The sequence below is a fragment of the Acomys minous genome (assembly GCF_964271855.1).
Source record: "Acomys minous genome assembly, chromosome: 11".
NCBI classification, from domain to species: domain Eukaryota; kingdom Metazoa; phylum Chordata; class Mammalia; order Rodentia; family Muridae; genus Acomys; species Acomys minous.
Genome location: NC_140492.1, coordinates 96,077,195 through 96,102,942, shown reverse-complemented (window position 1 = coordinate 96,102,942; position 25,748 = coordinate 96,077,195). Strand labels below are relative to the sequence as shown.

The 25,748-nt window shown below is 45.7% G+C and overlaps 1 protein-coding gene across 4 annotated transcripts; it reads left to right on the top strand.

The window, feature by feature from the left end:
• The first annotated feature begins 212 nt into the window (after positions 1–212).
• On the top strand, positions 213–25,748 carry CCDC125 (coiled-coil domain containing 125). Of its 4 annotated transcripts, none has more exons than XM_084801358.1 (13): positions 213–668; positions 4,729–4,864; positions 7,445–7,767; positions 10,300–10,358; positions 12,897–12,983; positions 14,556–14,633; positions 15,667–15,752; positions 17,339–17,421; positions 18,915–19,030; positions 21,107–21,214; positions 22,999–23,170; positions 23,946–24,076; positions 25,423–25,748. In XM_084801358.1, the coding sequence occupies exons 3-13, from the start codon at positions 7,467–7,469 to the stop codon at positions 25,732–25,734; spliced, it is 1,533 nt and encodes a 510-aa protein (XP_084657484.1). In that variant the 5' UTR covers positions 213–668; positions 4,729–4,864; positions 7,445–7,466; the 3' UTR covers positions 25,735–25,748. The 4 variants fall into 4 exon arrangements, with proteins under 4 accessions (XP_084657484.1, XP_084657486.1, XP_084657483.1 ...); XM_084801360.1 differs by having other exon boundaries at positions 213–709; positions 4,729–4,860; positions 7,477–7,767; XM_084801357.1 differs by having other exon boundaries at positions 213–709.

The following is a 25,748-nucleotide window of genomic DNA, read 5'->3' as shown; positions in this document are numbered from 1 at the left end:
TGGTTGCTGGTCATTGAACTCAGGACCTTCGGAAGAGCAGCCAGTGCTCTTAACCTCTTGAGCCATCATCTCTCCCAGCCTCTGATGTCTATTTCTAAACCAGAGTCATCTTTAAACCTAGCGAAGTGTTTGACAACCGCAAAGCCTTCGATTATTACAAGATGTTTAATACACAATCATTTCGGCAAGGTAATTAAGTTGATCCAGCCTGTTGGATGGGTTAGGGCGAGGTAGGAAATGAACAGGGATAGATAGGTCTTAGCACCAGGCTAAGTACTCCAGGGCTCACTCTGGCCCACGCTGCCTTCTGGGTTTCTAACTCCAGAAAGCCTCGATTCCAAGATCTGCCTCTCCCGGGAACCTCACCTCCGGCGCATTCTCCTCTTAGTCCCTAACGTCCCAAGGTTGGGACCATTTAACTTTACGTGCACTGACGCTCACCCTGTCCTAGTCCGCTCTAAATCTCAGGCTTTTATTTGTACGTCGGTTGTCCATCCGGCTTTGGAACCGAGGTTGGAGGAGGGCAGCTAACATCCGGTTTCACGCAGGCAGGGACGCTGGGCTCCGGAGGACTGGCGCGCGGCTGGGTCACCGGGACCTGGCGGCCCTTCCTGGTCCCTGGCGGTGGTCGTGCGGTCACGTGGCCTGAGGACGCGCGGCGGTGCGGGGTGAGCCACTGAAAGGGCGCGAGGGCTGCGCGCGGCGGCAGGTTAGGTCTTTGCGCGGATGCGCGGAGTGCCAGCGTCAGGCCTGGGCGCAGGGAACCCGGGGTGGGGAGGTTCCGGAGCCCGGCTGCCGAGTAGTGGAAACTCCAGGTGGTAGTCAGATTTGCGAACTGGTTCCTTTTCCCGTACAGCCAGCCATCAATAGCGTCGTCTGACACTGGAGAATACCGATTTCAAAAACGTAAATGCTGTGCAATATCCTGGTTTCAATATCCTGAAACATAAGGCTACACAGAGAAAAAATTTTTTTTAAAAATCCTGAAACGAAAAGGAACGAACAAAAAAGTCTTGGAGAAAAACAGGAACCCCACGGAAGTCTGTGGTTTAATATTACCTGCACCAGTGTTTTCGTCTCGATTTTTGATGAATGTAACCTAATGCTAACTTTAGAGGAATTTAAGTGAAAGATGTACAGGTTTTAATCTTTGCAACTTATTATAAATTTAAATGTATTCTAAAGTTAAACGTTACTCTATAACGCCCCACAGCAAAGTGAAGTGGGCCACGGTTCACTGAGGAGGGCTTATGTTAAGTTTTTTCCCAGGCGGGACAGGAAGTAGTAGCTGTTTGATCAACTTGTTTGCTAAAGCAAAGTTGTCAGGCTAGTGGGGGTAGATCCTGCTGGCCTGCGATTTCCCGGTTGGAGTTTGTCCTCTCTTAATTCTCTTCAACAAACAACTTGGAGCATCTGTTAGATGTAGCAAATGTGACACACTCTTTGAAATAATGGGAGTCACGGGGTGTCTTAGGGCAAGACCGGGCCATCCTTAGATTTGTTTTAAAAGCATTGACTTCTGCAGCGATGTGTAGAGTGGCTTTATTGGCTTAGCCCAGAAGAAGCAATCAGAAATTCAACTAGGAAATTAAAGTGCCAAAGATATGATTTGGGGAGATTTTTGTGAGAGTTAAAGACTTAACAAGTGGCCGGACGTGGTAGCGCTCGCCTGTAAACCCAGAGGCAGAGGTAAGAGGATTGCTGCGAGTTCGAGGCCAGCCTAGTCTACAAAGAGAGTTCCAGGACAGCCAGCGCTACACAGAGAAACCCTGTCTCGAAAAACCAAACCAAACCAAACCAAATAAAACAAAACCTTAACAATTGAAGTCATGAGAGGATCAAAGAGAAAAGAGAGAGAATTGATTGTAAAGTATTTTACTTGATGGCTTTGGAACACAGATGGATGACACGTTTGAGAAAATAGAGAACTCCTGAAAAGACCTGGCTTGGGGTGAGATAATGAACGTGTTTTGAGTTGTATTTGAATTCCTGGCAGAGTGTTCAGCCGGAAATGTGTGTTTAAGAGTGAAGAGCCAGGCACCGTGGCTCACGCCTGTATCCCAGCCTGGTCTACGAAAGCGAGTCCAGCATAGTCAAAGCTACACAGAGAAACCCTGTCTCGAAAAGCCAAAAAGAAAGAAAATCAACAACAAGATAGATAAAACTGGTATGCAAATCTTCCTTTTCTTGGAGGATTCAATCTTACTTTGTAGCCCAGGTTGGTCTCAACTGCAATCCTTCTTCCGCGGCCTCTTGAATTGGTTGTATACTACCATGTCAGCTTAATACTCAAATTCAGATTATTTATTTGATTACTGTAGTTTATCTCAGATATATCCATGGTGCTTTCAAGTGACCCCATCCGGTCTTTATACCTAAACTCACTTTGGAGCCAGCGACTCAAATCAGGATCAGAGATCTGAGGTTATGAAATCTGCGCTCAGGCTCCTGGGGGAGCCGCTTGCTCAGTTCTACAGCTTCCTGTTGCCCTGATGAGTATCGGACATAGTAAACTCACTGGAAGGTTTGTGATTCTAAGAAGTAAAGTTTGATTCTTACAATCACATATGAATACCACACACCCAATACCCATCAGAGGTACATTTAAAAAACAAAAAACAAAAAACATTAGAGCTGGGCAGTGGTGGTGCATACCTTTAATCCTAGCACTCGGGAGGCAGAGGCAGGCGGATCTTTGAGCTTGAGGCCAGCCTGGTCTACATAGTGAGGTGTTCCAGGACAGCCACAGTTATGTAATAAAGAAATCCTGTCTTAAAAAGAAAGAAAAAAGCTGGGGGGGGGTTGTGGGGGGGGGTTGTGGGGGGGGGTTGTGGCATACGCCTTTAATCCCAGCACTTAGGAGGCAGAGGCAGGTGGATCTCCATGAGTTCGAGGCCAGCCTGGACTACAGAGCAAGTTCCAAGACAGCCAGAGCTGTTACACAGAGAGACCCTGTCTCAGGAAAGAAAGAAAGAAAGAAAGAAAGAAAGAAAGAAAGAAAGAAAGAAGAAAAAAAAAGACTATTCCATAGCCACTCCCAATTTCCCAGTGATCTTTGGGATCAGTCTATTCGCTGTCACTGACCTACATAAATGGCTTATAGCCTGGAAGGTTCACAGTAATCCAGTTAGTTACTCTGGCCATCAAGCAGGTCACCACTACATTTTTTGCTGGCATACTGAGTGCTGACTCCCAGGGCCTTGTGCACGCTAGGCAAGTGCTCTGACACTGAACTTGCCCAGCCCTGCTAGCTGTCACTGGACACCAGTTTTAACTGGATCTCATGTAGCATCTGCCTCTTTGTTAGCGTAAGCTCTGGCCTTCGCCCCTGTTGTTGCAAGTACACCAGATGCAATAAATGCACTATAGAGTTTCTGTTCTGTTGTGTTTTTGGCTTTGGTTGGTTGGTTGGTTTTGGGAGATGAGATCTTGCCATTTAGCCCAGGCTATGCTGGACCTCACTATGTAGCCCAGGCTATGCTGGACCTCACTATGTAGCCCAGGCTATGCTGGATCTCACTATGTAGCCCAGGCTATGCTGGATCTCACTGTGTAGCCCAGGCTATGCTGGACCTCACTGTGTAGCCCAGGCTATGCTGGACCTCACTGTGTAGCCCAGGCTATGCTGGACCTCACTGTGTAGCCCAGGCTATGTTGGATCTCACTATGTAGCCCAGGCTATGCTGGATCTCACTGTGTAGCCCAGGCTATGCTGGATCTCACTATGTAGCCCAGGCTATGCTGGACCTCACTATGTAACCCAGGCTATGCTGGACCTCACTATGTAGCCCATGCTCATCTCAAATGTATGATCCTCCTACTTTAGGCTCCCAGGCAGCGGGACCACAAGTGTGCACCCCTTTATGTTGTGCTTTGTTATTCCTGATTGTGTTTTATAAGAAGGCTGCAGTGTAGTCCAAGCTGTCTTAAAGTTTATGACTCCCCTGCTTCCACTTCTGAATGCTGGGGATACAAATCTTCCACACCATACCTGGCTAGTGGATGAGGTTCACTACTGAATATCCACTCATATGGTCATTCTTAGAGATGGACACCTGGATTATTTCTAGTTTTTGGAAGAATTATTTTCTCTATGTATCTATGTGTGTGTGTGTGTGTGCAGTCTGCAGGTTTGTGTAACTGTTTTTCAAAATATTTATTTATTTGTTTGTTTGTTTATTTTTGGTTTTTCGAGACAGTGTTTCTCTGTGTATCCTTGGCTGTCCTAGACTCACTCTGTAGACCAGGCTGGCCTCGAACTCACAGCAATCCGCCTGCTTCTGCCTCCCAAGTGCTGGGATTAAAGGTGTGTGCCACCACTGCCCAGCTAAAAGATTTGTTTATTAAGTATACAGTTAGGAGGGCACCAGATCTCACTATAGATGGTTGTGAGCCACCATGGGAATTGAACTCAGGACCTTTGGAAGAGCAGTCAGTGCTCTTAATCTCTGAGCCATCTCTCCAGCCCCAGCATCTGGCGTTAATAATGAAAAATAAGATAGCAATATCAGCACAAAGCCCAAGACTGATTCCGTTTGTTTGGAAGTTCCGGTAAGCATCTGCTTAAGCAGCAGGATATTTATTTATATTTCCATCCTCATCTGCCCGAGACTTGTTACTGTGATTGTTTTTATATTATTGTTGTTAATTATGTTTCTCATTGAATTGAAGCTTGACAGTAGGTTGTTGGTTTTTTTTTTTAACTCCTAGTGTTTTTTTTTTTTCAAGGTAAAGTATTTCTACACAGTTGCAACAAAACCGCTGTTTTGAAATGCTCAGTGTTGAAAGCCTGAGCCGGCCACACTCCATGCTGAAGGGAGGAGGCTGAGTGCCCGTGCAGCAGTTGCTCCCCTTGACCAAGTAAGTGGCCCCGGTGGGCTGAGGGCTGAGGGGGTTCAGGGATGGTACACTCTCTAAGATGCTGTCTCCAAAAGACATTGTCCTTTCTTTCTTTTTTCTTTCTTTTTTTTTTTTTTTTTTGGCTTTTTGAGACAGAGTTTCTCTGTGTAACCTTGGCCATCCTGGACTCACTTTGTAGACCAGGCTGGCCTCGATCGCACAGCGATCCACCTGCCTCTGCCTCCCGAGTGCTGGGATTAAAGGCGTGCGCCACCACGCCCGGCCAGAAGACATTGTCCTATGGTGCCTAGCGTGGAGCCTAGCTGACATGACTGTTGCGTGTCCTTGTCCTAGAGGCAAGCATTTATATTTGTGTGTTCTCTCCTCTATTTTTTATCTGTGTAGCAAACAAGTCTTTATTGGGCAACAGTTATGTTTTAGAGACTGGGTTATGTTCTAGGGTGAACCAGGCAGGAACACCGTACCTATGGGATGTCCGTTCTGCATGAGGGTGTTTGAAGCAGGTTTGGGCTGTGGTAGTGGCGAATGTGCAGGTGACTGACCTAGCCTAATATGTATGTATGTCCCCTGAGGAGGCCTGAGTCACCTTCTGCTTCTCTCAGCTCCCTCACTTTATCAGATGGATTGAGGATTGATGACATAGTTTGAGAAACAAGTAAACTGCAGAGGACTACGTCACAACGTTGTAAGCACTGAGGGAAGAAAGGAAGGAGCAAAATGGAAACAGGAAGAGGAGCTGGACATGATGGTGCCTGCCCTTTATCCTAGAATTCAGGGGACACGGGAAGGCAGATAGATATCTGGGTTCCAGCCCACACCTGGCTCTTTTTTTTTTTTGAGACAGGGTCTTCCTGTGTAGCCTTGGCTATCCTGGACTCCCTTTGTAGAGTCGAGGCCAGGCTGGCCTCGAACTCACAGAGTGCCGGCATAAAAGTGCTGGTGTGTTATTTTAAGGCAAGCTTTTCCTTTGTAGCCCAGGCTGGACGTGAACTGGCCTCTTCCTGCCTCTACCTTCTAAGTCTAGAAGTTACAAGCCTGTGCTTCGGTGGCTTGCAATTTTATTTGTTTTATTTTGCAGTGTGGGGAATGGAACCTAGGGCCTTATGCGTGTGAGGCAAGTGCTCGGCCACTGAGCAATAGCTCCTGCCTCGAAGCTTGTTCATGTAAGATAGTCTCCTAAGAAAGGCCACCAAGAAGGTGACAGACACTGAAGTAAGGACCCAAAGAGGCTGAGGAGCCAGGTGTGCAACTATGTAGGGGAGGAACAGTGCAGGTAGCGCCGAGCTCTGAGGGGCAGAATGCCTGGTCCACACAAGAGCCGCGGAGAGCCTGGGGTAGCCAGCATCGCTATGGGAAGAGATGGACAAAGTCAGGGCCTTTGCTCGTGGCATCAGCTTTTGGTTTTTACACAATAAAGGGAGATTTTGAGCACAAATGGGACAGCACCTTCCTCGTCTATTTACTATTTGCAAGCCTCATAGACCCAAGGGTGCCCTTGACCCTACAGAAAGGCGAAGTCTTTCCGTAACAGTGTTAGTCATATGAAGCCTCTTTCACACTTGTCTGAATTTTGTACCACACTCAGACTTGTATGAACAGAACCGGTTCCTTTATAAAGTGTCTAAATGTCACCTCAGTACACCAGTTTACTTTTCCCTGATCAGCAGGGCACTGCGTTCACACTGCAAGCCCTCCCGGCATCCCAGCACCTCACCTCGATCTCGGGACCCTTTCCTGTGGAAAAAGACCCGAGATGTCAAATGAGTCCAGTTAGGATTGCAAAGGGCACTTGTGTGCTAGGGTTTTGTTCTGTTTTGTTTTAATCTAAATTTTATTTACATTGATGTGTATGCGTGTGCCTCCTTGTCAGGTATGCTTACCACTTGTGTGCAGGTATCCTTAGAGGCCACAAGAGGGTGGTCTGAGATTACGGGCAGTTGTGAGCCACCTGATGTGGTTGCTGGGAATTCAGGTCTGGTCTCCTGCAAGCAGTGAATGTTCCTAACCACTGAACCATTTCTTCAACCCCTCCCTTCCTTCCTCCCTCTTTCTTTTCTTTTTTCTTTCTTTCTTTTTTGGTGTGTGTGTGGTTTGTTTGTTTGTGTTTTGTTTTGTTTTGAGACAGGGTTTCTCTGTGTAGCCTTGGCTGTCCTGGAACTTGCTCTGTAGACCAGGCTGGCCTCAAACTCAGCAGAGATCCACCTGCCTCTGCCTCCTGAGTGCTGGGATTAAAGGCGTGCACCACCACCAAGTAGCTTTTTAAAAAATTATTGACTAATATTCCTTTGTGTGTGTGCATACACCCCATTTTCTTTATTCATAATTTGGTAGTTTTAAGATTTATGTAGTATATATACAGTGCTCTGCATATATGTGTGCCAGCAAGCCAGAAGAGGGCACCAGATCTCATTATAAAGCACCGTGTGGTTGTGGGGAATTGAACTCAGGACCTCTGGCAGAGCAGACAGTGCTCTTAACCATCTTTCATGTCTTTTTGGGGGAGGGAGGCAGGAAAAAAAACAGAAGAGGGATCGCTGCATCTGCTGACTGCTCTTTAACCGTTGCTTTCCTTAACTACAAACAGCTTGTTTTCTCTTATTTGGCTAATGAGCAAAGTGTCGAGGTCATCAAGCGAAACGGAAGATATCTGGGAAACAGAGGAGGATGACATGACAGAAGGTGACCTAGGGTATGGCCTCGGAAGAAAACCTGGTGGCCTTTATGAAGTTTCGTGTTCGATGACCTCTAAGAAAAGGTCAGATGGGAAGAACTTGAGCCCTCCTCCGTTTCCAAAAAAGGGGGAGGAAAGAAGCGAAACCATTTTCCAGTATTCCAGGAATAAGGGCATTGGAGATCCAGGCGCCCATGGATGCAGAGTGTCTGGCGGCAGACGACAGAGCAGCGTGGGTAAGTAAGATCACGGAGCTTCCTCTCCTGCCTTCCCCTGCATGTGAAAATCAGGACCTGCAGTAGATTTTCATCCTTATCTCCTTATTTATTTTTTGTTTAATTTGTCTTGTTTTTCGAGACAGAGTTTCTCTGTATAACAGCCCTAGCTGTCCTGGAGCTCTATTTGTAGACCAGGCTGGCATCACATACTCAGAGATCCGCCTGCCTCTGCCTCCAGAGTGCTGGGATTGAAGGCAAGCGCCACCACCCCCAGCTTCCTTAAGTTTTTTGTTTGTTTGTTTTGTTTTTGTTTTTGTTTTTGTTTTTGTTTTTCGAGACAGGGTCTCTCTGTAGCCCTGGCTGTCCTGGACTCACTTTGTAGACCAGGCTGGCCTCGAACTCACAGTGATCCGCCTGCCTCTGCCTCCCGAGTGCTGGGAAGATTTTGTTTAGATTAAATTTGTTTACTTATGGGGGTTAGGGGTGCAAGCCCATGCCAAGGAATGCAACAATGTAAATGGATTTAATTGTTCTATTAATATTATTAATGCCAGTTATTAATACAGTGGCAGTTATTCCTTAACCCGCTATTTTCCACATAAAAGACACAGAAACTTGTTAGATTTATTATTTTATTTGGATTTTTGGAACAACTTTCTCTGTGTAGCCTTGGCTGTCCTGGGCTTCCTTTGCAGACCAGACGGGGCTTGAACTCACAGCGATCCGCCTGCCTCTGCCTCCCTGAGTTCTGGGATTACAGGCTTTTAGATTTATGATAAACCTTAAAGCAATGGAGTTGGGCAGATACCAACCCTCTAAGCTATCTTGTCTGCTTCCCAGCCAAAATCTCCATAAATACTTGCAGATGTTCCATTTGGGCTGCTCTCAGGCTAGTCCTCAGAACAAGCAGCTCTCCGCCACGTGCTTCCTATTAGAGTAACCCAAGGTTCCTGCTACTTTCTTCCGCCTTCCTCTCTCCACCCCTACAAGGCCCCGAACCTTCGCTCCACCTACCTCTCTTCTGCCCCGCCCACTTTACTAGCCAATCAGGGATAACTTGGGAGCAAGGTGCGCACAGCGTCATTTTGGATGCATGAGAGTTTGCTCCTAGGACAGGAAGGATCTTGAGGGACAAGCAATTAGTATTTGAATACATAGTAGCTCCAGGTCAACCCCAAGGCCGGACTTGAAGAAAACAGTTCTTTACTTACACCAGGTGGGTGCCAGGGGTGGAACTTGAGTCGCCGGGCTTGGTGGCAGACGCGTCTACTTGCTGACTCACCCCGCTGGCCCAATCATATTCTCCTGAAGGAATGTGCGGAGGTTTTGTCTGCTTGTTTTGGTTTTTGGTTTCTAGAGACAAGGTTTCTCTGTGTAGCCTTGGCTGTCCTGGCTTTGTAGACCAGGCTGGCCTCGAACTCACAAAGAGATCCGCCTGCCTCTGCCTCCCGAGTGCTGGGATTAAAGGCATGCGCCACCACCGCCTGGCTCAGATTTTGCGGAGTTAAAAGTAACTGATGTTTTCTTTATGAGTAGTGCCACAGCCACGAAGTGCAGTATCCAGGCAGCTCTGATATCATACGCACGTTAGGCTTCCCCTTTCTGTTTTGGTGGGGCTGGGGGTTGTTGTTTTGTTTTTCTTGGTTTTTCAAGACAGGGTTTCTCTATGTAGTCTTGGCTGTCCTGGACTCACTTTGTAGACCAGGCTGGCCTCGAACTCACAGTGATCCTCCAGCCTCTGCCTTCCAAGTGCTGGGTTAAAGGTGTGCGCCACCACCGCCCGGCTTTGTCTTTTTTTTTTTTTTTGAGACAGTCTGGACTCACTTTGTAGACCAGGCTGTCCTCGAACTCACATTGATCCACCTGCCTCTGCCTCCCAATTGCTGGTATTACAGGTGCCTTCTGTTAGGCCGTTTTATACCCCACCCCACCCCCCACCCAGTCAACACTTAATTGGGTCCTCTAGTGCCAGGTGCAGGTCTAGGTTGTGGGAATAAAAAAGAACAAATTACACAATTAAAGTTACAGGAGGCATCTAGTTGTCACTGGCCTTGGAAGGAAAATTAAAGTTTCATTCCCAGGTATTATTATTACTCCATTGATTAAGCTTAAGCTAAGTACTAAAATACATGTATTTGGCTTAGAAGATTCATGTTTTCCTACAAATATGTGTAGTAATTAGCACAGTAACGTAAGTTTCATATCACTATCCTTTAGAAGGTGTTGTTTTTAAAACCACATATCTTTTAATTTATGGATATTTTAGGGTTTGTATTTTTATCATTAGTTCTAATTTTTTCACTTTGCAATTTAATATTTTGTAAGCAAATGCCCTGTATTTTGCAAGGGGTGGTGTGGACATTTTGAAACAGGGTCTTTCTACAAAGCCATGGTTATCCTGGAACTTACTATGTGGACTAGCCTGGTCTCCAACTCCCAAAGATGCACCTGCCTCTGCCTCCCAAGTGTCAGGATTTAAGGAGCACGCCACCGTGCCCAGCTACATAACCAGTATCTAACTAAAAGTGTTCATTTCCTCCCCCCCTATAGATTCTAATTCTGAATTGTCAGATGAACAATTAAGGCAACGCCTTCGTGAAACTTTAGAGGTATGTCCTGTGTGATATGAGTGAGCATCGCTTCCCTGTCTGCTCCTCCAGGTTCCCCCTTCTTTCCTCATCTCTTGGGTTCATACTTTTAAACAGACCTCTTCTGTTTCTTATTTCTCTCCCTCTCTCCCTCCCTCCCTTTCTCCCTCCCTTCCTCCCTCCCTCCAGAAGCTGTGTGTGTGTGTCTCTCTGACTCTGGTTGTGTGTATCTCTTTCTCTGACTGTCTCTCTGTCTCTCTCTCCCTCTCATTTATTTTTGTTTGTTTGTTTTTGTTTTTTGAGACAGGGTTTCTCTGTGTTAGCCTTGGCTGTCCTAGACTCACTTTGTAGACCACGCTGATCTCGAACTCACAGTGATCTACCTGCCTCTACCTCTGCCTCCCGAGTGCTGGGATTAAAGGTGTGCGCCACCACGCCCGGCTTTGTTTTGTGTGTGTGTGTGTTTTTCGAGACAAGGTTTTTCTGTGTAGCCTTGGCTGTCCTGGACTCAGTTTGTAGACCAGGCTAGCCCCCAACTCAGAGAACCTACTTTCAAAGGCTGTAGCTCCAAAGAGTAGGAAGGAGGGCCGGGCGTGGTGGCGCTTTGTAGACCAGGCTGGCCTCGAACTCACAGAGATCCGCCTGCTTCTGCCTCCCAGAGTGCTGGGATTGCAGGCGTGCGCCACTGGGACCGGCATGGTGGCTAGCTCCTTAACCTGCTGAGCCATCTTGGTGGCCCTGGCTCTTGTTCTTAAAAAGCCCTCTTATGTAAGCATGCCCGCCACTTCAAGCAGATTTGCCACTTCTCTGTCTGGCTTCTTTAAACCTATCTTAAACTACTGGGGGAAAACCGCTTCCTCGTAGATGCCTTTCCTGTGTGTGGGGTTCAAAAAAAAAATCTGCCTTAATTTAATGTCCTTGAAGTCAGAAGACTAGAGAGTTGTTAGAAATTAGAAAAGAGAGGCGGTGAGAAGATGTGATGGCGTCTTGAAGGGAGAGAGCCTTCCAATTCTGAGTAAGAAAGCGAGTTTGCAAGTCCTAAGTTTTCAGGGGTTTGGGGATGCTCCACACCACATGGCCTAGCCTGGACTAGCCTACATGCCAAGGGGCATGGAAGCAGGCACTCAGTAGGACCATAAACTTATCCTGTAAGGATAAGGAGGGAAGGGCTGCAAGGCCACGGGAGAGCTTCTCATTAGCTCAGCCTGGAGAGGGAGAGACTGCAGGGCCAAGGCCTGACGGACAGCTAGAAGGTCCATAACCTAAAAAGAACGTCCCAGTTGGTCTGAGGAGCCCCACCCCGGTGGGCATGGCAGCTTTGAGTAGTTGGTTAATCTTTGGGCAAAGGAATCCTGCTTCCTAAGGCTAGATTACTAGGGCTATTAGATACCACAGCTGGAGATGTGAACAGAAATTGGTTGCCTGTAAGCCTTGGAGGGAAGAAGTCTGAAATTAAGGTATGCCCTACAGGCTAGGAACGCCACAGTCTGCAGCCGCCTTCAGAGGCAGCATGGCGATCTAAAAACCTTAATTTTTTTTTTATGTGGTAATGTTGTTTTTAACAAAAAAATCTCAATCGTTCAATTTTACAAGTAAAGATTCGGGAGCCAGATGCTGGGGTGAATGCCTGCTAGCTCAGAGAGGCAGAGAAAGCACTCAGCTGACCTTCCTCCTAACCGATGTTCATGACATCTCAAAAACCATCAAACTGAATGTCCCTCCCTTCTACTTCCTGTGCATCTGTCTCTCTGTGCATCCTCCTGACTTCCTCTTACTCTGTTATTTGTTTTTTTTTTTTTTTCCTATGTTCACTCCCTGTCAGCTGGTTGCTTGTTCTGCCTCTTGACCTATGGCTGACTTTATTTAATCCTGTTTACAATATTCAAGCAGAAAGCTCTTGGATTAAATGTATGTGCTAGGGTTGAGCCACACCACAACGAGAAACAGGTTTTTCTAATAAACAACACAGTCTTGACATTCACAGTGTGATCAAATATCCTGCTATACTAAAGCTTTTTCTTTTCACTTGGGTGTTGGCAGCGTATATCCATTACCCCAGCACGTGGGAGGTAGGGGCAGGAAGATGAGACATTGACTATATAAGCAGTTTGAAGATATTTGAGATGGCTTTGTAAGACAAAACAGCACCAAGAATTTTCTTTTCCTTACTGTTAACCATGTGCCTATGTAGGTAAATGCAAGAAGCAGGCTTTTGTTCCAACTGGAGCTTGTTTTTGTTTTTGTTTTTTTCCTATTGTTTGTTTTTTCCTCGAGACAGGGTTTCTCTATGTAGCCTTGGCTGTCTTGGACTCTCTTTGTAGACCAGGCTGGCCTCGAACTCACAGTGATCCGCCTGCCTCTGCCTCCCGAGTGCTGGGATTAAAGGCGTGCGCCACCACGCCCGGCCCAACTGGAGCTGGATAGTGATGCTCTTAGTTGTAGCCTGACTGGTTCCCTTCAAGATCTGTAGGAGCTCACAGCCTTGGGAAGGGTAGATGTGTGGACTAGCCACGTGGACTGTTGCAGGCATTGCGAGGCTTACTGCATCTCTGTCCTCAGGAAGTAGAGGTTTTAAAAACTGAGCTGGAAGCATCTCAGAGACAACTTGAAGCCAAAGAAGAAGCACTGAAAATCCTTCAAAGCATGGTAAGGACTTATTTCTGAAATTTTCACCACTTAATATATTCCAATAGTAAGCGGCATTGTGATCCCTGCGCTCAGGAGGCAGTGGCAGGAGTGAGAGTTCAAGACCAGGCTATATCCTGAGACCCTGTTTTGGGAACACACACACACACACACACACACACACACACACACACACACACACACACACAAACAACAACCAACAGTAATTAGTGATGTTTGTACTTTGTTAAACAAAAGTATCAGTGCTTAATATTGTTAAGTTTTAAGATACAGACATTAGGCTGGAGAGATGGCTCAGAGGTTAAGAGCACTGACTGCTCTTCCAGAGGTCCTGAGTTCAATTCCCAGCAACCACATGGTGGCTCACAACCATATATAATGTGATCTAGTGCCCTCTTCTGGCCTGCAGGTGTACATGCAGGCAGAGCACTGTATAATAAATAAATAAAGTCTTAAAAAAAGATAGACATTTTAGTAGCATAATTTCCTGATATTTTAATAGATTTATTTTGTTTTTTTTTTCCAAGACAGGGTTTCTCTGTGTAGCCCTGGCTGTCCTGGAATTTAGAGATCCACCTGCCTCTGTCTCCCGAGTGCTGGGATTAAAGGCGTGTGCTATCACAGCTGGCTGTATTTTCTTCTCTTCATTGCTAATAATCTATTTTATAGCCATACGTGTTTTATTTATCCTTCACCCACCAGCTGGTGTGAATCTCAGTTATTTCTTCTTTCTGACTATGATGATACTGCTGTGTATATTTCCCTGATAAGAAAATTCATTCACCGCACATAGTGGTTCATGTCTGTAATCCCAGCACTTGGGAGGCAGAGGCAGGCGGATCGCTGTGAGTTTGAGGCCAGCCTGGTCTACAAAGTGAGTCCAGGACATCCAGGGCTACACAGAGAAACCCTGTCTTGGAAAAAAAAAAAAAGAAAAAGAAAAAAAATCATTCATTTTCATTTGGGGGTGAAGGATATCTTCTGAATTTTAAACTATCAGTCTTCACAAAAAAGTGGTGATGTGACTTTCTCCTCTTGCTAATATTCTGTTATCTTAAATTAAAATGTGGGGCTGGAGAGATGGCTCAGCAGTTAACAACAGCACATACAGCTTTCTGATAGGGCCCAAGGTTGGCTCCCAGACCCCACATCAGGCAGCTCACACTGCTTGTAACTCCAGCTCCAGGAGATCTTGTTTTGTTTTTGTTTTTGTTTTTTTTTGTTTTTGTTTTTGTTTTGAGACAGAGTTTCTCTGTATCCTTGGCTGTCCTGGACTGGCTTGCAGGCCAGGCTGGCCTCGAACTCACAGAGATCCATCTGCTTCTGCCTTCTGAATGCTAGGATTAAAAGCGCGTGCCACTGTTCTCGCCCTGCTCCAGGAGATCTTACACCATTTCTGGCCTCCTCAGGTGCCTGCAAACACATGCACACAGACACACGGATTGAAAATAAAATAAATATTTAAAAAAATAAAATGTGCACATAGGAATATGTGCACAGATGCTGTAGTGTGCAGATAGGAATGTTAACACTTGATCTTGCTGATGCGGTTTTTATTTTATTTCCCCTTAGGCAGTGCTTGGCAAAGCCACGAGCCACATGCAGACAGTTCTTCAAAAAACCATAGAACAAAAGAGATCTTTGGAGAAGGTATTTGCAACTGTTAGCATTGACATGATCAGTCTGATAATATTCAAACATGATTCCTTTAGGGTCATCACAGTCACAGTGTCATTTGTGTGTCCTCCATAAGGAGTACTTCCGGTCTTTGATAGTTTTTCCCTTTGGGCACTTGCATTTTAAAACAGATTGTCACATGGGTAAAGTACGGCTTCTTTGTTTCCATTTTACGGTAGCAGGAGGTCCTGCCAACTTGGCACTTCTCATTTTCCTTCCTCTGCCCCAGGCGGGGTCAGTGTGCTTCCACACATCTCACTGGATATGGACGCGGGATCACCATAGATGTCTCTTTCTTATGTCAATTGTATCCTCCCTTGATGGGGCCATGTGGGCTGAGACTCGCAAGTGTAAATTTAGTTTCTGGTGTCTACATGGGCAAAGGTGGTCACCGAGAAACTTGCACTCAGTTTGCCGATTGTTTTTTTAAAGAGTTATTTATGTTTTTTATGTATGTGGATGTTTTGTCTGCATGTGCATCTACACACCAGAAGAGGGCATTGTGTCTCATGGGACTACAGTTATAGATGGTTGTGAGCCATCATGTGGGTGATGGGAATTGAACTCAGGACCTCGGAGAAAAAGGTGTGTGTGTGTGTGTGTGTGTGTGTGTGTGTGTGTGTAGCCCTGGCCATACTAGAACTCATTCTGCACTGGGCACTGGCCTTGAACTCAGAAATCCACCTGAGTTCTTTCTCTGCAGTGCTGGGATTAAAGGCATGTGCCAACATCACCAGGCAGTACAGCAAACTTTGAACCCAGTCAAACAGTTTAAATTTTCTTTTCTGTGTTCAGTGGGCCTAGGCAAAGTGTGTCTAAGTGCTAAAACGTCCATTGATGTACTTTACAAATGCTGTCGGCTCTTCTGAGCAGTGTTTTTACCCGTTTAACTGTTGTATGATTAAATGAGTTATTTCACTCTGTCAGTGTGTCTAAATGATTTATGCTGATAATTTCCATGAAATGTTCTTTCTTTAACATGAAGGTGGTATTTCTCTTTCTATAGGAAATAAACGCCTTACAGTGGGAAATGGAATTTGATCAGGATAGATGTAAAAATATAGAGGAATCTTGGACCCAAAAATATGACAGGTTTGTATGCTCATGGCATTGAGAACTGAACCTAGGGCCTTGTACATGTTCTGCAGTTACACTACAATTGAGGTGCATCCTTAGGCAAGTATGCGTAGCATCATCCAACATTTCCCCAAGGAAAAAATGTAAAGCATATAATTCAAGTGTAGTTTTAGGTGTCCTTCTTTGAGCAAACTATAAATAAAATGTGTATTGCTTATCTATTACCATTTCCATATATTCTGTTATTTTAATATACATGTATACATACATAGTGACACTTATATATATATGCATAGTAACCTCAGCTGCTGGAGAGGAGGAGGCAGAAGTCTCCTAACTTCCAGCCAATTTAATGAGATTGTTTTGAAATAAAATAAAACAAGGGCATGGATGTTGCTCAGTGGCAGAAGGCCTCGCTAGCATTTGTAAAGTAGCAACCGAAAACAAAGCCGCCTAAGGAGACAGCCCAGTGTGTAAAGGGTTTGCTGAGCAAGCGTGAGGACCTAAACGCAGATAACCGGCCTTTTACCCAAGCAAAGAGCAGGCATGGGTGTGGTTATCTGCAGTCCCAGCACGCCTACAGCATGATGGCCAAGGGACACATGGCTTTCCCAGAAGCCCACAGGCTAGCGAGCCTGGTATGGTGCAGCAGTGAGTACGAGACCCTGCCTCAGGAAGGTCCTGCAAAGTCCTCCATGTTGTAGAGTTTTTCACAATGTCTTTCCCACATCGAAGAAGATTTCACTCTATGAATATACCACATGTGTTTCTTCATCAGACAAACATAAACAAAGATAAAATATAAAACTACAGCATAAACAGTGATTTTTATTTTAAGAAATTATTTATTTTAAAATTTGCATTATGGTGTAATTATGTGCATATTTGTAGTGGGGTATGTTTACATGAATGCACCTGCCCTGGGAGTCCAGAAGAGGGTGTCAGATGCCCTGGAGCTGGGGTGTCAGACAGTTGTGAGTTGTGAGTCACCTGATATGGAGGCTGGGAACCAAGGTGGGGTCTTCTGAAAACTCAATATGCACTCTTAACCACGAAGCCATCTCTCCAGGACCCACAATTTTTTTTTATTCTTGAGAAAGGCTCTAAATGCATAGCCTAGGCCAGCGTGTCTCAGCCTCCCCAGTGAGGGACTACAGAAGTGGACTGCCAGGCAGGCGCGGTGGTTACTACTACTGCTGCTGCTGCTGCACACCTTTAATTCCAGCACTGGGAGACAGAGTCAGGCAGATTGCTGTGAGTTCGAGGCCAGCCTGGTCTACTAAGAGAGTCCCAGGACAGCCAGAGTTACACAAGAAACCCTGTCTCAAAAAAACAAAACAAACAAACAAACAAAAAATATATATATGTGTGTGTGTGTGTATGTATGTTGAAGGTGAGCTGAAAAACACTTGCCACTAAGCCCAATGACCTCAGTTTGACCTGAAGACCCATGGAGTAGGAGAGTACCCAGGCCCACGAGTTTTCCTTTGACCACGTGTGTACTTTTGTGCCTCCCACAAATAAAATGCAACAAATTGTAGAAATAAAAACATCTTTGCTCAGTGAGGAGGTGTTACTATTTTAATTAGTTTTTTTCCCAGACTAAACTGCGACAATGCAGTCCTCAGAGAGAATCTGAAGGTGAAAACAGAAGAAATAAAAATGCTCAAGTCCGAAAATGCCGGTGAGTAATGCCTGTTAATGATTCTTTTAAAATATGTTTAAAGACAGCATATATAGAACATACTGTAGCAAGCTCGCTCTTGTCAACAGAGGCAAAATGGTAGTATTTTGAAGTAATATAATTTAAGGAAAATAAAAAGAAGCAATGTGCCAGGCACAGGGGCCACACTCCTATATCCCAGCACTCAGAAGACAGAGGCAGGTGGATCTCTGTGAGTTTGAGGCCAGCCTGGTCTATAAAAGTGAGTCAAAGACAGCTAAGGCTACACAGAGAAACCAACCAAACAAACAAAAAATGCATCATTGAAGTTTTTTTATTGTTTTAGTTTTTATTTTTAGATAAGACTATCAAGGTGAGATGCATACAACACAAACTCAGTCAATTGCAAGTAAACAACTGGGGTAGCTGTGATGGCACCTACCCTTAATCCCAGCATTCAGCGGGGCAAGGCAGGTGGATCTCTATAAGCTTGAGGCCAGCCTGGGCTACAGAGTGAGTTTGATGACAGCCAAAGGCTACATAGAGAGACCTTGTCTCAAGAAAAGAAACAAGCCAGGCGTGGTGGCGCACGCCTTTAATCCCAGCACTCGGGAGGCAGAGGCAGGCGGATTTCTGTGAGTTCAAGGCCAGCCTGGTCTACAAAGTGAGTCCAGGACAGCCAAGGCTACACAGAGAAACCCTGTCTTGAAAAAACAAAAAACAAAAAAAAAAAAAAAAAGAAAGAAAGAAAAAAAGAAACAAGCAAAACGTTTGTGGAGAGAGTGGAAGGTGGATATCATTCTGTACATGTCTGAAATATTAAAAAATACGAAAATACTTTAGGTAAATAAAAGTGATTAATTCCATGGTGTTGATATACTGTAGTTGCTGCTTCAGTTATTCAACACAGTCTTCTGATATTCTGAAATAACGGCTGTGTTCATGCATCAGTTTCTCCAGTAGCCCTTTGACCCTGCCTGTGAGTTCCAGGGTCAGCCTGCTTACAAAGTGAGTTCTAGGACAGCCAGGGCTATACAGAGACACCCTGTCTCAAGATCCATTCCTCCCCCCCCCCCCCCACAAATCTACGAACATCCCTAGAGCAAACTCGCAGTTCCCCATTAGAAGTAGCTATTACAGAGCTAGAGTGAGGCTCAGAGGTTAAGAGCACCGGCTGCTCTTCAGAGGACCCGGTTCAATGCCCAGCACCTACATGGCAGCTCACAACTGTCTGTAACTCCAGTTCCAGGGTACCCGACACCCTCACTCAGACGTACGCGCAGGCAAAACAGCAATGCACATAAAAACAAAAAAAATGTAAAGAGATAGCTATTACCTTTTTCTTTTCTTCCATGATACCTGCTATTTCATCAGCTAGGCTTTCGGGATGGAGCCCACTCTTGTGGGTAACATCTGAGGTGTGTGTTGCCCAGAAGAAATAAGTGTATGGCACCGGGGTAACCTCACAAAGCTCTGTCCTCAGAACTAACACAGTCGTGTGTGGCCCTTCCTAGTTCTGAATCAACGGTACCTGGAGGCCCTCGCCATGCTTGATATCAAACAACAGAAGATGGCTCAGGAGGACACGGGTCAGGAGGACAGTGGCTTTGCAGAGGTATCCAGTCTCGAGGTAGGCGTGCACCTATGAAACCTGGATGTAGGGACACCGTCTTGTCTGCTTTCCCTCCTTCCCACTCTAGGACAGCAACATAGGTACTCAGACTAGGGTATGAGAGCCGGGCGTGGTGGTGCACGCCTTTAATCCCAGCACTCAGGAGGCAGAGGCAGGCGGATCGCTGTGAGTTCGAGGCCAGCCTGGTCTACAAAGTGAGTCCAGGACAGCCATGGCTACACAGAGAAACCCTGCTTCGAAAAACAAAAACAAAAAACAAAACAAAAAAAAACAAAAAACAAAACAAAACAAAAAAATAAAATAAAAAAACCAAAACCAGACAAGGGTACGAGCAGCCCATGGGATTGCCCAGGTTGCTTCTTGCCAACTGTTGCCGCTGCCATGCCCAACAGCACAATTGTTGTGCTATTTCCTGCCCTACTGGTTTATTTCGTTAAACAGCTGCAGCGCACGCTGCTTGAGTTATGCCTCGCTGCTGAGTGGCTCTGGCTCTCTCCGAGGACTTCCTCACACTGTCCTCACTGAAGGGCTGCAAAGGGGTGTCATCCAACTAAGGCTGGGTCGGTTCACTTACTTTCCCACAGTGACAAGGGAACTTGTGGCTTATCCAAGAACAGAAAAAAGATCTGCTGATGGCCTGTCTCTGGCTTATAATACGGAAGTTTAGCTACTAAGGGACAAAGGGCCTTGGGATTATTAAACAGTATGCCTTTCACTCACTGAAGAACCCAGAAAAAAGCAACTGTTACCAAGAACAACCTGTGCACTGCCCTTAGCAAATGTCTAAGACTGACACATTTAACACTTAGATTATGACTCAAGCTCTACGTCACATATGAGGTCAGAGAGAAACAAGCGGGTGTTATTTTCCACACTGCTAGTAGTTCACAGCTAGGCAGACTGGATTTAGATAATTTTATAGTATAAGTTCCTTATGAAACTTTAAAATGCATGGTGCAAAATTACATAGACTACTCCTGTCAAATTAGTAAGTGTGCCCAGCTGCTAAAATGATTGAAAAATAAAAAGAAGGTTCTTGCTTTCCTTTGAGTTATAGTGGTCATCCTGTTTCTTCACTGAGGCTTAGCCAAGTTTCAAGGGGCCACGGCTACAGGTAACTTCATAATCGTCGTTGCCCAAGAAATATTGTAGGGCTGGAGAGATGGCTCAGAGGTTAAGAGCACTGGCTGCTCTTCTAAGGTCCTGAGCTTAATTCCCAGCAACCACATGGTGGCTCACGACCATCTATGTTGAGATTTGGTGCCCTCTTCTGGCCTGCAGGTTTACTCGCAGGAGAAACACAATACACAATAAATACATTTTTTAAAAAAGATTTATTTATTATTATGTATACAGTACTCTCCTTGCATGTACTTGCAGAAGAGGGCGCCAGATCACATTACAGATGGTTGTGAACCACCATGTGGTTGCTGGGAATTGAACTCAGGACCTTTGGAAGAGCAGGCGGCGCTCTTAACCACTGAGCCATCTCTCCAGCCCAATAAATACATTTTAAAAAATCTTTTTAAAAATATTGTAAAATACAGTGCATGATTGCAGAGTTTTGGTTTGTTTTTTTTTTTTTAAGTGGATGATTGCTTTCCCCAGGGGCAAAATAAAACTCCCTGGGCCCTGTCTTGCTGGCGGGAGGGGGACCTAGTGAATGCAGGCTATAGAGGCCACGCCTGTCACAGGAAGCGCGCACCATGTTAGTATTAACTGCCTGGTTAGGCTAAATTCTTGCTGCACATTCCAAGCTATTGGAGACAGATGCCAGGATTAAAGGTTCTGAGAGTGAGAAGGAAGGTAGAATTCCTTGACGTTTTTGTTGGAAATGATGATGTCTCAACTGTGGTCATTTCCACCCAGATCAGGAACTCCTCACGATATATGACATACATCGTTTATAATATATGTTTTTATTATAATAAAACGTAAGCACATCACATATATACACTTCCCATTTTCTTTGCCTCAGGGACATGACTAGCATGTGCAGGGCTGTGGGATTGTGTTTGTATGTGGCTAAGGTAGCGTGACACTTGGTGACAGGCAATGCCTTCTGGTTTCAAGCTTGCAGTACTCGGAGCCTGCCTGTGTCGTGGTCCTGGCGGGAGCCCTTGTTCTTGTGCCAAAATGGCAGCGTCCACTCGGAAACTGGTTCTTCAGCTTAGACATGAGGTATGCATCACACCAGTGCGACAGCACAGGCTTCGGTTCCGTTTCTTTATTAGCAGTAAAATAAACAGCAATATTTGTGATAATGACCTTATTCTTAGGATTCGTAGGCTGTGGAACCTAGCCTTGGTTTTATGTGATAACATTAATTTGTGCTTAGATTTTGTTTACCTGATTCCAAAATACATATGGTATGTTGCATGACATTTGAAGATGTGTAAAGTTTTTACTTTGGTTTATTTTTGGTTTTGTTATTTTGTTTTGTTTTTGTTTTTTTGAGCAGGGTTTCTCTGTGTAGCCTTGGCTGTTCTAGACTCACTTTGTAGACCAGGCTGGCCTCGAACTCACAGCGATTCACCTGCCTCTGCCTCCTGAGTGCTGGGATTAAAGGAGTGCGCCACCACGCCTGGCTTAGTTAATATTTCTTTCTTTCTTTTTTTAAAGTTTTGATTTATTTTTTATGTATACAACAGTCTGTTTGCATGTGTGCCTGCTTGCCAGAATAGGGCAATAAATCTTATTATAGATGGTTGTGAGCCACCATGTGGTTGCTGGGAATTGAACTCAGGACCTTTGGAAGAGCAGAGACAGCGCTCTTAACCTCTGAGCCATCTCTCCAGCTCTAGTTAATATTTCTTAAAGTCATACTTTCTCATTTATACATGGCCTCCAAGTCACAGTTAATAGAGGGAAAAGGTGTATTTACACTTAAACTCAGTGGAATTAACACTGGGTAGTGGTGAGATGAATGTGGAGCTTATTTGAAATGGAAGGCACCTTTATGCACTGAACTAGCTGACCCCTTAGCACCATGGTTTGGTGTCTGTGTGGCCCTGTGTGCCCTGGGCCACATAAGCCTCAGTTCTCATAGGGTAGCGAGCTGATAACTACTGTGGAGGAAATAGACATGGTTAGTGTCAACAGGACCAGTATTTGGTCAACTGAGAGTTGTCCTTTTTTTTTTTTTTAAAGATTTATTTATTCATTACATATATAGTGCTCTGCCTGCATGTACACCTACACACCAGAAGAGGGCAGCAGATCACGTTATAGATGGTAGTGAACCACCATGTGGTTGCTGAGAATTGAACTCAGGACTTTGGAAGAGCAGCCAGTGCTCTTAACCTCTGAGCCATCTCTCCATCCTGAGAGTTGCCCTTCTAATTGGACTTTAATTACAAATGTTTATAAACCAAATTGGTGATTTGGCATAATCCTAAAACTGTTTTCCTTTTTGGCTTCCTGAGACAGGGCTTCTCTGTGTAGCTCTGGCTGTCCTAGAACTCGCTCTCTAGACCAACTGGCTTCAAACTCTTCCTGCTCCTGCCTCCCCAGTGCTGGGATTAAAGTCATGCACCACTACACTCAGCCACTGTTTTATCTTTTTTCAAGATAATGGAATTTAAAGCCTTTGGACCACACAGGCAGCCTAACCACCAAACATTAGCTACCCCTTAAGGACAGCATGTAATTGCATAGAGCTGACTTGAGTCCAGCTAGCTGGGGAAGTATTAGGCCGAACTACAGTGCAGCCTTTGGCGTTCTCCTTCCCACCTGTGACTTTCCTCCAGGATTTGGGCAGGGCCGACACCTGGCCAAGCCAGGCTAGTGAGTTTCAAGAGCTGGATTGGCAGGGAGTTGGCGGACACAGGCGGAGTGCTGGCATCCCAGCCGGAGCACTGGGTAGAAGGCGCAGGTGCTGACTCTGCAGACAAGTGGGAGGGACTGGAGGAGAGGGACGCAGAGGTTCGGGTGTCACCTCTGATGCCTCCCCAACGCTCTTCCAGTTGGAAATCCTGCAGAAGAGCAAGGAAGAGGCGCACATAACGGCAGATGCATTCAGAATTGCTTTTGAGCAACAACTAATGAGGAAAAGCGACCAGACCCTGAGACTGGCATGTGCGGATAAGTGTAGAAGGGCAGCAACGTGGATAAGCAGGCAGCACCTCAAGGAGGATGGTAAGTAGGGAGCACGGGCACTGAGCTGCTTTGGGATATGATAAAAGTTGATTAGCACAGGAAAGAGATATAATTGAATTGTTTTTGTTTTTGTTTTCAAGACAGGGCTTCTTTTGTACACCAGGCTGGCCTTAAACTCAGAGATCTACCCACCTCTGCCTCCAGAGTGCTGGAATTAAAGGTGTGCGCCACCACGCCCAGCTTATAATTGAATTTTTTGATGTAGCTGTTACTCACTTTAAGTTTAGCAAGTGTTCCAGACCAGCCAAGACAACATAGAGGAAGCCTGTCTTGAAAAACCAAAACAAAAATTTGGTAAAGGTGCTTGCTACACAAGACAACTGCCCTTGTGTCAGGCCTGTGCAGTGACATTTAAAATTGGGAGATCTCAGTTGGCCACAGTGACATAATCCCAGCACTCAAGGGAGGCAGAGTTCAAGGCCAGCCTGGTCTACAAAGTGAGTCCACGACAGCCAAGGCTACACAGAGAAATCTCACATACAGACCAAGGTTTCTGCTGCCCTTGAAGACTGTAACAGCCTGGGGCTGAGCATTGAGCTTCCAACAGCATGCCCCAGGCTCCCACCCCCACCCTGAGACCCACATCCCCGCATCACGCTGTACCACCTGCAACCCTGGTCCCTGTGGTTCTGGGAGGATGACCTCTGTACTGACTTAAGACTTCAGTAGCCTTGGCTCCCAGATATTTCTTTTACTGTAATTAATGTCAGTGAGTGTATTTTTTTCTCAGCTGGAGTCTCCCATTGACTTTTAGGATGTCCAGCACAGAGGAGAAAGAAGACCTTAGGGCAGAGACTGCTGGGGATGCTCCCTTCAGAAAACAGCGCCACGAGGGCTGAAGACCAAGACAGCCTGCAGGAGGTCCTGAAGATGCTAAGAGATCTGGTTAGTACTGGGCCTCTGCCCGCCTGCAAGGGGCTGCGGTTCAGCTAATGCTCGCCTCGTGTTGTTCTAAGCCATGCTTGCCTCCTCAGTCCTCTCCTCCTCCACCTACCTGCCAACTCTTCCCGCGGCTGTGAGGCTCCACATCTGAGGAGGGGTCAGGACTCGTTCCAGCCGGTTCATCTGACTGCATTTGTGTGTGTCTCGGGGCATTTACATGTTCCAGGCACTTGGTCGCAATATCCTTAAATCATTAACACAACCTGCAGCCAGTCCTGTTACCCTTCCACAGATGGCTACCAGACCAAGACACAGACTCAAGGACTTCAAGCAAAAACACTCTTTAACTCTGATGACGTATTTATTTGTAGATAAATACATAAAAACAAGTTTAGATACAGCTTTAAATATTCTTCCAGAAATAAGTACATGTTGGGATTACATACATATAGCCTTCCCAGTCTCTAAGTGCCTTACAGGACTAAATAGAAGCAACACCAAGTTGTTGAGTTTTTAAAGAAACATGTTATTGTATGTATGTGTGATGTATGAGTGGGCACGCATGCCATGGCACATGTGGGGTCAGAGGTCAACTCTATGCATCAGGTCTTCCCTTCTGCTTTTCTGAGTTCCAAGGACTGGACTCAGTTCATCAAGCTTGCATGGCGAGTACCATTACTTGATGAGGCTCCTCTCTGCTGCTCCCCACCCCCACCCACTATCCTGGGGCAGGAGAGGTGGCTCAGTTTGGCTCCTGAGTTAAAAAGGACTTCTCTTCTAGAAGACCTGAGTTCAGATCCCAGCATTGACAGGCTTACAGCCACCTGTAAATACAGTTTTGGGAAGTCTAGGATACCCTCTTGTGGTCTCCTAGGGTACCTGCATACACATGGTGTACGTACACACACACACACAGACACAGAGGAAATAAAAAATAAAACCAGGCAGTGGTGGTGCATACCTTAATCCCAGCACTGAAGAGACAGGCAGGCAGATCTCAAGGCCAGCCTGGTCTACAAGTTGAGTTCCAGGACAGCCAGGGCTGTTACACAGGTTTTAGAAACCCTGTCTTGGCAGGGGGAGCACAATTTCAGCTAGTGCGATGGCTCAATAGGTAAAGGAGCCTGCTGCCACCCTAGAGATTCCAGGGTCCACAGGGAAGGGACACCTACAAGCTGTTCTCCAATAGTAGCACATACTCCGTGGCACTCACATACATGAACACGAACACAAGATGAATTTTAAGCTATTAACTTACCATTTAGGATGCAATACTTTGGTAGAATGCATTACTCCTTTTTCTGCATTTAGACTTACTAACTGGTACGTTCCTAACCCTGTGCTGACAGCTGAGTGATAAAGAAGAAGCGTTGGCTCATCAAAGGAAGGTGAGTTACATGCTCGCTCGGGCCCTGGAAGACAGAGACGCTGCCTCGAAAAAGAATAAAGAAAAAGCTTCCACGAGCCAGAATTTCCCACTCAAAACTGCCTGGCGGGAAGCTTGGGAGCTCTGTGGCTTGCGTGATCTCGTACATTGGAACGGCCGTGCTTCTGGTCCTGCGGGCTGCAGCTGTTCTGCCCACTGTCCGCACAGAGACTCCGACTGCTCAGGAACTCTTACGAGATCCTGTTCTTTGCCATCAGGTATATTTTACAAATAAACCAGTTGAAACTA